The 14609-nt window shown below is 39.8% G+C and overlaps 2 protein-coding genes across 2 annotated transcripts in view; both read left to right on the top strand.

Moving 5' to 3' along the window:
* The window catches only part of LOC120064909 (spectrin beta chain, non-erythrocytic 1-like), a 71442-nt gene extending 63082 nt beyond the window's left edge, over window positions 1–8360 (top strand). Inside the window, exons 31-35 of the mRNA XM_039015500.1 lie at window positions 2345–2399; window positions 5719–5933; window positions 6099–6272; window positions 6526–6568; window positions 6933–8360. Coding sequence (XP_038871428.1) covers window positions 2345–2399; window positions 5719–5933; window positions 6099–6272; window positions 6526–6568; window positions 6933–7151 — 706 coding nt within the window. The 3' untranslated portion in view covers window positions 7152–8360. The remainder of the gene's footprint in view (window positions 1–2344; window positions 2400–5718; window positions 5934–6098; window positions 6273–6525; window positions 6569–6932) is intronic.
* Window positions 8361–13394: 5034 nt separating this feature from the next.
* The window catches only part of eml6 (EMAP like 6), a 69395-nt gene continuing 68180 nt past the window's right edge, over window positions 13395–14609 (top strand). Inside the window, exon 1 of the mRNA XM_038971557.1 lies at window positions 13395–13591. Within this exon, the coding sequence (XP_038827485.1) occupies window positions 13395–13591 (197 nt within the window). The remainder of the gene's footprint in view (window positions 13592–14609) is intronic.

Below are 14609 nucleotides of genomic sequence, written 5' to 3' on the forward strand. Positions count from 1 at the left end.
GCAAATGTCTTCGAAAATCTAATCAAACACTTCATGACACCTCATGAGCTCATGTTGAGCAACATTTCTATAGGCTATGCAGTTGCGTGAGAAAACAGAGTGATGGCCTCTACTAAAAAGAGCAGGATCCCATCAGCTTTGTATAGGCTAGACCTACTATATTTAATTCTCAACATTCTAATATTAAGCACATTGTTTATCTTTACAACAGGAGTGTAGTCTACCTGGCTGGCATGAAAATGAACCATGGGAAACGCATCCTCCATTCGCTATTTAAGTGTATAGATGACTTGTATTTTTTCCCGCTGCCCCTGTTTCGAGACAGGTGCATGATAATGGTCCATTCTAAATCAAAACACATTTCACACATATATTATTTAGTATATGTAAAGACAAGATTAAATCAAGAATAGTCTGATCGGTGACAATATTAGCCTATCACTTGTGAATGATATATTATCAATTGTGAATGATGCCCAGCATAAGACACTGCTTTTTAAAATAATCATAGTAACACACCTCATGTAGCCTAGCACATAGGCCTATATGTTTTGATAAGGTTTGTATCACAATTAAAGTGGCCAAATAACTTCTTAAAATTAAGCACATTAATCCGCTTTACAAGGGGTTTAGAGCCTAACTGGCATACATTAACAGCGCATGAGTTGCAAGTTTGGGAAAGATAATTTCACCATAAAAATGCACATTTAATAATTAGCATTTTTTTATCATGATGTTTTCCGCTAATGGAACATTCGTGCTTATAGCCTACTGTCATGTGCGCATTTCTGCGCTTATAATGTGAAGAAATAGCCTAATAGTTTATCAACATTTTAAGCTAAATGTTCTGATCTGTTGCGTCAGCCAAATTGCGTGAAAAAAAATCTAAACATATAGCCCAACGTTTGTAACAACTAAATTTACATTAATAACTCTAAATTAAGCATATAGGAGTACGTATTTGTTTGTTAACCGCTTAACACAGAATAGCCTCATGTGCGCACTCCCTCAAATCGTTTAGAGAAAATATTTATAATTTATTCAGCTTTGTTCTATTGCATTCTTCATACTATAAAATAATGTCACCAAATTCTAAGAAAATCTTGTCTGCTAAATTAACTAGTGTTATCACGTTTTAAGGTATGACTCAGGTGCAGACAGTGTTGAAGAAACAAGAAACAGGGGCACGTAAACGACAGGTCAAGGCAGGCAGGGGTCAATAATCCAGAGAGGGTGTAAGGCACCGGAACAGCAGGCGGGCTCAGGGTCAGGTCAGGCAGAGGTCGGTAAACCAGAGTAGTGGGGCAAAGGTACAGGACGACAGGCAGGGTCAGGGCAGGCAGAATGTTCAGAACCGGGAAACTAGAAAACAGGCGCAAGGAACAGGCGTGAGCAGGGAAACAAAACGCTGGTAGGTTCTATGAACAAAACTAACTGGCAACAGACAAACAGAGAACACAGGTATAAATACAGAGGATAATGGGGAAGTTGGACGATACCTGGAGGAGGGTGGAGACAAGCACAAAGACAGGTGAAACAGATCAGGGCGTGACAAGTGTAGCCCACAGCCATTTGGCATTGCCAGATCAGGACCTAACATAAGGACATATCAGTGTATGCTATTCTGTTCTTCTGAAATAGACTACATTTTCTTCATATCATGCTTCATATCATGCTTCTGTCTAAGATAAATAATGGATTTATTGTGAAGGTGTAGGCTATATTACATGGATTTATGATACTTTTTCAAATGTAGATGTTCCAAAGGTCATCAGTGGCTTGTATCAGTGGCTTGTAGGCTGTGTGTGAAAGCCAGGAGATGCTAAATGTGTTTATGTTAATTAACGGTAAATTACCGTGAGACCGACAGTTATTTGCGTGACTATCACCGGCTGACAAAATGTTGTGACCGCCACAGCCCTAGTAGTGGTGTTGGTAAAGAAACAGACAAGGGTTTGTTTCCCAAAGCCATCGTAGCTAATGTAGTATGTTACTTATCTCAAGACCCAGACTCATTACAATTGTAGAATAACAAAGTGCTTCCTTTTACATATTTCAGTGTTTCCCAAACTCTGTCCTGGGGAACCCAAGGGGAGCACGTTTTGTTTTTTTCCCTAGCACTACACAGTTGATTCTCATCATTTAGCTTAGATTATTTGATTCAGCTGTGTAGTGCTAGGGCAAAGAACCAACATGTGCACCCATCAAACAATTGTGACTCTTTCAAGTAAATCAAGTTAGCTATGAAAATCACCACAGGTTGTTGTTAGGTAGCTCATGGACACTTACTCACCTTCGCTGACTCGCTTCCTAATTATCCCTTTCTACTGTATATTCTCCACAGTGGAGTCGAGAACGGACTGCAGAACGGACTGCCCTCAGACCAGGATTCCCCACAGGTAAGTTACTGCTCCAAAGTTTACCACCAAATATATGCCAGCTTTTATGGCCAAAAGACTGACTAGGGCCTTATTTCTCAGAGCTTTACAATGTTCAATCTCACCTAAGGTGCATCGTTTGCATCTGAGGCGTTTCCCAGAAAACATAATTGCATTAAAGCTGAAGAATGAAATATGAATATATTGAAATATTTTATATATTAAATATAAATGTAATTATTTTGGTGTGAAGGCCGATCCATGCCCCTTAAAATGAATTGTTTTATTTTTTATTTAACCCTTATATTACCAGGTAAGTTGACTGAGAACACATTTTCATTTACAGCAACGACCTGGGGAATAGTTACAGGGGAGAGGATGATAATAATAATAATAATAATTCATGTTAATAATTAATGTTGGTGCACTTGTGTCATGGCCACCTCTTGTGCAGGTTCATATTCACCAGCCCACAATCTGCATTTTGTCCTGCGCTACCCTGTCATCTCAGTATCTCCTGAATCACTACTAACTACAAACTAAGACCCAAGTATTTGTAGATCAGTGAAGCAGCAATGCCTGCTTGTGCATGCCTGTCACATGTTTGTTTATGTCTGTTAATACTTATTGTTTGAACTGTAAAGATGTTCCTAAGAGAAAAATGTGTTTGTCTATCAAAGTAATTGTTGTTGATTTGATATCAAACAGTCCTAAATATTTCTAAAACTAAAAGCATTGTATTTGGGACAAATCATTCACTAAACCCTAAACCTCAACGAAATCTTGTAATAAATAATGTGAAGATTTTGCAAGTTGAGGTGACTAAACTGCTTGGAGTAACCCTGGATTGTAAACTGTCATGGTCAAAACATATTGATACAACAGTAGCTAAGATGGGGAGAAGTCTGTCCATAATAAAGCGCTGCTCTACCTTCTTAATAGCACTATCAACAAGGCAGGTCCTACTGGCCCTAGTTTTGCCGCACCTGGACTACTGTTCAGTCATGTGCTCAGGTCCCACAAAAAGGGATTGAGGAAAATTGCAATTGGCTCAGAGCAGGGCAGCATGGCTGGCCCTTGGATGAACACAGAGCTAACATCAATAATATGCATGTCAATCTCTCCTGGCTCAAAGTGTGGGAGAGATTGACTTCATCATTACTTGTATTTATAAGAGGTGTTGAATGTACCGACACCCATGCATATCCCACAAGACATGCCACAAGAGGTCTCTTCACAGTCCACAAGTCCAGAACAGACTATGGGAGGCGCACAGTACTACATAGAGGCATGACTAAATGGAACTCTATTCCACATCAAGTAACTGATGCAAGGAGTAAAATTAGATTTTAAAAAACATAGGCAGATACACATGCATTCACACACACGATAACATACACACACGTAAACATGGATTTTGTATTGTAGATATGTGGTAGTGGTGGAGTAGAGGCCTGAGGGCACACAGTGTGTTGTGAAATCTGAATGTATTGTAATGTTTTTAAAATTGTATAACTGCATTAATTTTGCTGAACCCCAGGAAGAAAGCAGCAGCTAATGGGGATCCATATACAAGTACAAACAGAGTGCATTGGTGCAGACCTGGGTTCAAATACTATTTAGGGTATATGGGGATCCATATGGGGATTCATATGGGGATCCATATACAAATACAGAGGGCATTGGTGCAGACCTGGGTTCAAATACTATTTAGGGTATTTGAATTACTTTCAAAGACATTTCAAAGTAAATATTTACTCTTTTTTTTGAAAAGACAAATAGTTGATTATTGTAATATATTTGGAAATACACTTGAAAACTATTTGAAAACTCAAATACACTTCCATGCATGTAACCCAGGCATTTGAAAATAGTATTTGAAATAAGTATTTGAAAATTCTTACAAATAGTAGGCTATTTATTGAAAATTGTTTGAAAATACTTTCAAATACTTCCAATAGCAGTAGTTGATTTGGGCCACATTATTTTAAAGTACTCAAATGCACAGAAAATAAGTATTTAAATAACAAATAATCAAATACACTGCTCAAAAAAATAAAGGGAACACTTAAACAACACAATGTAACTCCAAGTCAATCACACTTCTGTGAAATCAAACTGTCCACTTAGGAAGCAACATTGATTGACAATAAATTTCACATGCTGTTGTGCAAATGGAATAGACAAAAGGTGGAAATTATAGGCAATTAGCAAGACACCCCCAATAAAGGAGTGGTTCTGCAGGTGGTGACCACAGACCACTTCTCAGTTCCTATGCTTCCTGGGTGATGTTTTGGTCACTTTTGAATGCTGGCGGTGCTTTCACTCTAGTGGTAGCATGAGACGGAGTCTACAACCCACACAAGTGGCTCAGGTAGTGCAGCTCATCCAGGATGGCACATCGATGCGAGCTGTGGCAAGAAGGTTTGCTGTGTCTGTCAGCGTAGTGTCCAGAGCATGGAGGCGCTACCAGGAGACAGGCCAGTACATCAGGAGACGTGGAGGAGGCCGTAGGAGGGCAACAACCCAGCAGCAGGACCGCTACCTCCGCATTTGTGCAAGGAGGAGCACTGCCAGAGCCCTGCAAAATGACCTCCAGCAGGCCACAAATGTTTAGCATGCGGCAATTGCGTTGAATGCAAAGGGAAGACCGGGGCTAAATGTAACACAGGTCAGGTGTAACTGGTAGGCAAATATTGTATTTACAGATAGGCTACATGAGCCTTGGTTGGCTGAGTGCCAGTGGAACGTTTTTTGGGACATTCAAGTCATCAATATGTTGCTGTAACTAGCAACAATATAGCCGAATGTTTCGACTTTATTTTTTGTGACCTAGCTAATGATTAGCCCAGTGGGGTAATTGGAAATGTGCAACATTTCAGCTTATTTATTTACAGCCACTATGTTGCATCAGGTGGGCTACATCAGGTGATAATGCCTATTGCTAAATAGCACACCTGCCTCATAATATGGACCAATATGTTATATTGGGCTCATTTCTGAAGGGGGAAATTATAGTTTAGATATCAGCCTCATTCGAGGCTGCTCTAATGACTTACATGGCTTATTACCTTTCTCCGTTCACAGCCGACGAGTTGTCCATGCGCACAGGCTCATTTGGTGTAGACATAAGCTCCTGGCTCAGCGTGTTCCAACACTCCAACAGGTCAAGGGCTCAATCACAGCCCGAGGCAAGAAGAGTCCTACTCAGTCAAGATTCTTTGTCCAAATACAAGTCAGAAACCAAAATTAGCTATTAGCATTGCATACTCTAGATTTAAGGCATGATTGGGGTCTCTCTCTCTCTCTCTTTTCTCTTCTCTTCTCTTCTCTCTTTCAGAATGGCGTGGACAGAGTTGAGATCATGAATGGAGTGGCGGAGCAGAACTCAAAGGACCCGAGCCCCATTCCCTCACCCACAGCCAGCCGGCGGGGCAAGGGCAGCCTGTCCTCCACATTGCCGACCCAGAACCAGGATTTGCCTGCGGCTCAGCTGGAGGGCTTCCTGCATCGCAAGCATGAGTGGGAGGGTCACAACAAGAAGGCCTCAAGCAGGTATGGTGAACTGGATCAAAAGAGAGAATCCAAATAGCATTGTTTGGAAGAAGTAATTTAATAATACAGTTTATTTTTACATAAAATATATTATTTTAAGGGAGTTAACTTGTGTTAAACAGTGCATCCCAGGCTTACAATGACTCATTGGGCTCTCTTTTTCAGATCCTGGCATAACGTGTACTGCGTTATCAACAATCAGGAAATGGGCTTCTACAAAGACAACAAGGCTGCTGGTCAAGGCATCCCCTACCACAATGCGATTCCGATCAGTCTAATGGGGGCTGTGTGTGATGTGGCCATGGATTACAAAAAAAAGAAGCATGTCTTCAAACTCAGGTTAAAAATTATAAAACGAGAGTTGTGTTCAAGTTCCTTCTCACGGAATCACCCCAGAAGTGGATCCTCTTAGTTGCACTTCATTACGCTATCTGCCTCAGTCTAAATCTGATTTCTTAATGTTCTAGTTAATTTTGTTGACTGCCATTTCAGAAATATAATTTTTTTTGCAAATGTTGCTATCCGAATCTCTTTTGAATCTCATATATATATGTTTAGAAAGTTACCAACATTTTTTTCATTTTTATTTCAGAGTTACGGATGGAAATGAATATCTCTTCCAAGCCAAAGAAGAAGTAAGTCTGTTTCCTTTGTTTAATATTTTGTGTCATCTCTTAAAGATTGTTTCAGTAGGCCAAAACAAAACAGTGGGTATACTGTAAAGGCCCTGGTCTTGACTACAAAACCTAATTCCTGGGCTAGTTGTTAAACAGATGTACTTATTCTTCTAGGGTGAGTTTCCCAAACATTCCCACGCTAATGTGGAACTTTTTATCTCATGACGACCCAGACTCAGTCCACTTGTAGAAAAGAAAAGTACTTCTTTGGCTAATTTCATTCACTTATAAACATAGATCATTACAATTGCCATTCTCTTTTTGAGACAGAGAATTAGCTAAAAAGTGTTTAGGAAACTGACCTTTCAATGACCCCTTACAGGAGGAGATGAGCACATGGATCCAGGCCATTCTGAATGCGGGGACACCTGACAAGGTATCGATTACGCCCAGCAACCAGAGCACTCCGGCGTCGAGCCGAGCCCAGACCCTGCCCGCCACTGTCACCCTCACCAGCGAATCCAGCCCGGGCAAGCGGGAGAAAGACAAGGAGAAGGACAAGGAGAAGCGATTCAGCCTCTTCGGCAAGAAAAAACTATAAAGTTTCTCAGCAATGAAGACTTTCAGTTTTTTATTAGTGCAGTATTTTTTTTTCTTTACTTTTTTTTCATTTTTGTCTGCCAAGCCACAATGATACTCCAGCTCAACTACACCACATGCTGTGCCTAATGTTCCTTGAATTGGGTAAAACGATTGAGACTTGAAATACAAATACAAGTAAAAGAAACATTTGTACTTTGTTAGTGTCAAGGTGTATGGGGCAGGTTTCATCATGAAATTGATTTGGTAATATCATGAGGACCATTCTTTTTTTTAAAGTTAATTATTTACTTGTAAAAATGTGTTTTGTGTGTTTTTGTGCTTTTTCCTTGTCATTGTGTTTTGTTAAAATGGGTCTGAGTATTTAAACGTTTCCTCAATTTTGTGAGGGTGTCTACAAGAGGCAGGCCTACATTCTCTTTTTGCTGTTGGATAGGGAGACAACATTGCTTCAAAATAATTCCGTTTTGTGACTGCACATACACATATTGAATAAAAAATGTAATGCAACTTTTCAACATAATTTACTATGAATCCTACTTGAGTTTAAATTTAAATCAAACAACCTCGAGAAAATATCAGGCTCCGAAAGGGCATAGTTAGCCAGTATTATCAGTAAGCGCATGCCTTTTTAGGTCAAGATAAGCCTAATAATACACCTGTAATTGAAACAAGATAAATGTCTTGAAATTATTTCCTCGTGGAATAATGTTTTATATATATGATGGACCAGTAATTTTTTTAACATGTTTTTCCTTTGTTTGTTTACTTTTGTCCCTCTTGAGTTGCATCATAATATATGTTTCCAAATAGTTATAGTTGGCTACAGATTATAAAATCAGTATGTATAATAAACACTTTAAGCATTGATGTTAAATGGAAACGTGGAAATTCAGCATTTACTGCAAAAAAAGGTTGCTTGCTTGTTGCTCTAGCACTGCACATTATAATTTTGCTACGTTATCCTGCTAATTGATACATAGCGTGCATTTCTTTGTCACTGTATCTATTGTATTGAGAAAAAAAATCTTACTGCACAATCAGAAATTATGTAATAGGAATGAAATTCTTTGCAATGCCTGGGTCTTTGGGCATATATAGAACATTGACCTGGCTTTCTGATGTATGAAACTGCACCTGTAGACTTTTTTTTCTCTCTCTCTCTCTCTCTCAAATATGTGCGACGTCATTAAAATGCTATTAAACATTATGGGTCTGTGTGTTCTCTATGGTTTTGGAAAAGTGGAGCTCGTCTGCTTGAAAATGTTGAACCTTGCTGTAATCTAATGAGTACTTTAAGTCTACTCTGTCTGTTCTGTGCAATCAATGCAGCCACTTGTCTTGTAACTGTAAATACACATTCAAAGTTGAAATGCCCTAGTCTATAACTTCAGCACAGGGCACCTTATACACTTGCATGTGCGGGTCAGATTTTTGTTAACCCGCAACAGCCTGCAATTGCTAATAACCCATCTGCAACTGCCGTACTACTGTATATGTGATAAAGTGAAAGGCCCACACTGCACCCTAAACTGCAAATACAGAAAATGCGCTATTGACGAGGTGCAGGATATTTATTTTCCTGCCTACCTTACAAAGGCCTATGTTTCTTATTATAATTTCTGACATTTTGATAGACTGTTTGTCAACTTGTCTATAATTAGCTACATGCTGCTTATCTTCTGTCATACAGTGCCTTCAGAAAGTATTCGCACCCTTTGACTTTTCCACATTTTGTTGTGTTACAAAGTGGGATTAAAATGGATTTAATTGTCATTTTTTGTCAACGTCTACACAAAATACTGTAATGTCAGTGGAAGAAAAATTCTAAAAATATTTTTTTATTATTATGGAAAATAAAACACTAATATATCTTGATTAGATAAGTATTCAACTTTAAAAAAAAAGATTAATACAAATTAAATAACTAAAATATAGTTGTTGCATAAGTATTCAGCTCTCTGATTCAAAACATGTTAGAATCACCTTTGGCAGTGGTTACAGCTGTGAGTCTTTCTGGGCAAGTCTCTAAGAACATTGCACACCTGGATTGTACAATATTTGCCAATTATTCTTTAAAAAATTGTCAAGCTCTGTCAAGTTGGTTTTTGATCATTGCAAGACAGTCATTTTCAAGTCTTGCCATATATTTTCAAGCCGATTTAAATCAAAACTGTAACTAGACCACTCTAGTAAGCATCTTGCCTGTGCTTAGCTCTATTACGTTTATTTGTATCCTACAAAAACTCCATAGTCCTTTCCGATGACAAGCATACCCATAACATGATGCAGCCACCACCATGTTTGAAAATATGATGAGTGGTACTCTATCTCCTTTCTCTAATATCTCTGGCAACGGCACCATGCAATGCACCCTGAACTGAAGAGGCAGGCAAATCGGAAAAATGTGCTAGTCGCTCTGTTAAATTACTAATTTATTGAGGTAGAAATATCGCAAGAGAAGACATCCTCCCGAGTTATGACATGGGCCAGTATTGAAATGTGCCATGTAGAATAGACGTTTTCGCGATCTAAAAGTCGTTTTCCAGTGTAGTGAGAGCAACTTTATCACAGTGCTTCGTCATACCGGACAGATTTCTGCCTGATTGAACGCCAATAACTCATTTACAAATGAAAACATGAAATGACCCAGTGAGTCGATAGAACATCACTCAGAGATGCACAAAAACAATATAACATTCAAAATGGGTGAACCTTTCATTTTAAGTGTGTGAATTGGGCCACTTTCCTGTCCTGCTAAGCATTCAAAATGCAACAAGTACGTTATGAGTAAAAAGTACACTATTTTCTATAGGAATGTAGTGAAGTAAAAGTTGTCAAAAATAGAAATAGTTAAGTAAAGTATAGATACCCAAAAAAACTACTTAAGTAGTTCTTTAAAGTAGTTTTTACTTAGGTAGTTTACACCACTGCTGCTAACCTTAAGTTAAGGCAATTTTTTATTTTCATAAATTTCTACGATAGCATAGCCAATTTTGTCTTTGTGTCTGTGCTATCTCGTGGAAACCCTGTCTACTAGGCTAGCTAGATGTAAGAAAAATGATATAACATTGTTATATCGTAACAATGGTGGTTGCCTCTGTATGGACCTCACATTGTGCACGGGGGCATTGTCATGCTGAAACAGGAAAGGGCCTTCGCCAAATTGTTGCCACAAAGTTGGAAGCACAGCATCGTCTAGAATGTCATTGTATGCTTTAGTGTTAAGATTACCCTTCACTGAAACTAAGGGGCCTAGCCCAAACCATGAAAACAGCCCAGACCAATATTTCTCCTCCACCAAACTTTACAGTTGGCACTTTGCATTGGGGCAGGTAGCGTTCTCCTGGCATCCGCTAAACCCAGATACGTCTGTCGGACTGCCAGATGGTGAAGCGTGATTCATCACTCTAGAGAACGCATTTCCACTGCTTCAGAGTCCAATGGAGGCAAGCTTTACACCACTCCAGCCGACACTTGGCATTGTGCATGGTGATCTTAGGCTTGTGTGCAGCTGCTCGGCCATGGAAACCCATTTCATGAAGGTCCCGACAAACAGTTATTTTGCTGATGTTTTTTCCAGAGGCAGTTTGGAACTCGGCAGTGAGTGTTGTTGTTTTATGGGCTACGCACTTCAGCACTCGGCGGTCCCATTCTTGTTGCTCCTAGACGTTTCCACTTCACAATAACAGCACTTACAGTTGACCGGGGCAGCTCTAGCAGGGTAGAAATTTGACATAACTAACTTGTTGGAAAGGTGGCATCCTATGACGGCGCCACGTTGAAAGTCACTGAGTTCTTCAGGGCCATTCTACTGACAATGTTTGTCAATGGAGATTGCATGACGGGGTATCCACATACTTTTGTATATACAGTGCATTCGGAAAGTATTCAGACCTCTTGACTTTTTCCAAATTTTGTTACGTTACAGCCTTATTCTAAAATGGATCAAATAAAAATAGATCTTCATCAATCTACACACAATACCCCATAATGACAATTGAAAAACAGGTTTTAACAAATTTAGAAAAACGGAAATATCACATTTAAGTACTCAGACCCTTTACTCAGTACTTCTTTATGATTTTGACTGTCTGTCTTGCCATTTATGAATGTGTTATTCAATGCTTTACTATGGGCTATAGTAGTAAAGGCCAAATTCAATATTTTATCAAGTATATTTTTTTTTTATATCTAAAATTGAAAATCAAATAGCTAAATGATCCATGGTATGACCATCTTCAAATACTTTTTAAGAAGAGAAATTGTAGGAATAGGCGGGGTTTATGACTTTGTGGCTGTGGTAACTAATGACTGGTGTAGCCTAGCAGCCTACATCTGACAAATCACCCTATCAAGACAGTACAGTGTAGGCTAAAACTGGTTCTCCAATTGAAATCTCCAAACACACTCTTGGCGATGTCATCAAAGATTTTTTTTAACTAACCCATTGTTCTATCTGTGATGTCATGGTGACGTTGACTAGCTAAACTCATGCGTAGAAACACTTAATCGGGTCTAAGGTCGTCTCATGCCGAACTGGGCTTGTGCAGGCCGTCACATCAAAGGCACTCCTTCAATTTAAGGTTGTTTTTCATGAAAATTAAAACGTGTCAATTTGTCACTTTTTATTTAATTTAATTTATTCAACCTTTATTTAACTAGGCAAGTCAGTTAAGAACAAATTGTTATTTACAATGACGGCCTACCCCGGCCAAACCCGGGTGACGCTGGGCCATTTGTGTGCCGCCCTATAGGACTCCCAATCACGGCTGGATGTGACACAGCCTGGATTCAAAAGGTTGAAGTAATAACATGTTCAAGTACTTAAAATATTGTCTCGAATCTAGGTTGTGCCTTTAGATTTCAAGAAAATTAACAACTAATCATTGACTTCTCAAAGCCCAAACCGCGCTCTGGTCTGTTTGGTCTGTTTGGCAAGCGCTCCCGGAAGTCTTGCAATGTTGCGCCTCTGTGTTGAGAAACTCTGTGACCCTATCATCTACCAAGGACAGCGCTCGAGCACATCCGAAACATTACTCTATCGATCAGGTACCAAGGACAGAGCTCGAGCTTTGTTGGTGGCTGGTGGTAGTCGTTGTTTGGAGATGCCAGTTCCATAATCGTAATGGTTTTGACGACACTAGAGAACTCCAAGCTCCAAAATCCATTGCTAAAATGGGAGATTGCCTACGAAGCGTCGTGGTAACCAAGCACCACCGCAGGCGTAAAGGCAACGAGAGCCCCTATTCTCAAAAAGATTGCGTCGAGAACGCTCGTGAAGAGGATCCTGCATACGTCAGAGTCGTTTAGTCCAAGGATATCATCCTCCGAAAAAAACGATTCCGTGTGTTGTACCCTTCCTCATCTTAATTTGTGCGTTCTTTCTATATGGACCGGTTTCTAATTCCCATCAATTCCAGCTCACCTAGTGTTGAGCATAATTTGGGATGCGAATAAATGACGGAAACGCGCCGAGCGTATTGGAGCTGATACAATTATTCTGCTTTGCATGGGAATCGACGGTGTGTATATCGGCGTTGTAATCCGTTGATTTCAACTGGAATAAGCACAAGGCAAATACTTCACGGTCGATGTCAATCGAAATCGTCAAGAGGTTTGCCACGGCTTTATGATTGAAACCCGAACGAAATACCATTCTGTCAGATATGTATATTTTTCGCCTGATATCGCACCCAACCGTTTAGGACAGTATAGCCCTTTGACATGCATTTCCACTCTTGCGTTTTGTGAGCCACAATTGAGGACTATTGAGCTGTAATAGCTGAATGAGATGACATAGGATTAGAGTAGTCGGGGTTAGTCGGGGTTATATCTTAAATGCCTTGAATTGCTAAAAAGCTATACAGTATAATGGCTATTTCATATCAATTTATGTCATATAGTTCACCGGTTCCACCCCGGTTTTATGTAGAATATAAAATGCTAAATAGAAGGCAATTGGAAGAGGCAACATAATTTCATTGGTCGTGTTGATTCATGAGGCCATCTGAATGTAACAAGTATAATCCATGATACTGGAATGTAGAGAAAAGGGGATTGGGAACAGACAAGGGAGAACGGATATCTCATTAGTGTGACACACTAGTGGCCATACTCTCTTGACCAGCCTCTAGGATTTTACTCTGTGTTCATGTTGCTGCATTTTTGGAATAGAGTTAATCTGAGATTGAGGTTGAATTGCAGTTTAGCCAAATACAATTGTCTAATAGTCTGACAAAGCATGGCAGACAAGACTGCTCCACGTTGCCAACTGAGGTTGGAATGGATTCATGGATACAGGGGGCATCAGTGTCGCAACAATTTGTATTACACTGCTGGGAAGGAGATTGTATATTTTGTCGCTGGAGTTGGCGTGGTTTACAACACCAGAGAACACACTCAGAAGTTCTTTTTGGGACACAATGATGACATTATCAGGTAAGTTACCTCAAAGTTACTCTCCCTATACTGCAGTACTTCACAACACTCTCCTCTGGGACCACCAGACGTTTCACATATTGGTATTTGTTGTAGCCCTAAACTGGCACACCTGATTCAAAAGGCCTTGATGATTAGTTGACTAATTTAATCAGATGTGCCAGTTCAGGGCTACAATAAATATGTGAAACATCTGATGGTCCAGTCCCCAAGGAGAGGGTTTGGAAACCATGCTATACTGAACCACTCACAGGGAATATTACTCCTCGGTGAAGTTACGCCAGGGTCATAATAGGGTCACACTGACTGCGGTTTGCATTCCACAAGAAGTCCAGGCATTACAAACGGCATCCGGCAAGTAACTTTGTGAAGCTACTTTGTGTCATTTTAACAACAACACTAGTAGTGTATTTGGTCGAGCATATGAATGTACGAATGTACCACTGTTGTCTCACTCGGTAAACCAACGTCTTTAGGAAAACAGGAAATTCCCACTTGGACCAAGGGCGACACTGGTTTTAATTTGCAGACAGAGCTACCTTATCATGAGAGGGAGATTCCAAATCACCTCTACTATATTTACCCCCTTTTGACCTCCTCCGCGAGAGACCGTCCCAAGTTAGGCACAAATGTAGCTGGCCAGATTCATTCTGAGGCCATCTCACTCAAGAAACCAGCGTCTTAACCATTAGACCAACAGGAAATTCCCATCTGCTCGTGGGCAGGGCTATAGGCCTACCTCATCAAAAAACAGAATTCCAAATCACCTCTGCTACAGTAGCCTCACAATCATGTTAGCTCTCATTCAATTACAGTAAGTCAGAATGCCAGACAGGCCATATCATCAGATCTAGCCCTAACCATACACCTTACCCGTCTAGCACTTACTGTAACACCAGCAAGCTGTTGTGTATCAACAATGTTCCAGTTGATAGTTTGCTGTTTGTTTTAGTGTAAATCATTGAAAAATAAAGTAAAACAACCATTTCTTATTCATGTAGACCTTCCTTGTTTCAAT

The sequence above is a fragment of the Salvelinus namaycush genome, chromosome 2 (assembly GCF_016432855.1).
Source record: "Salvelinus namaycush isolate Seneca chromosome 2, SaNama_1.0, whole genome shotgun sequence".
Lineage (NCBI taxonomy): Eukaryota > Metazoa > Chordata > Actinopteri > Salmoniformes > Salmonidae > Salvelinus > Salvelinus namaycush.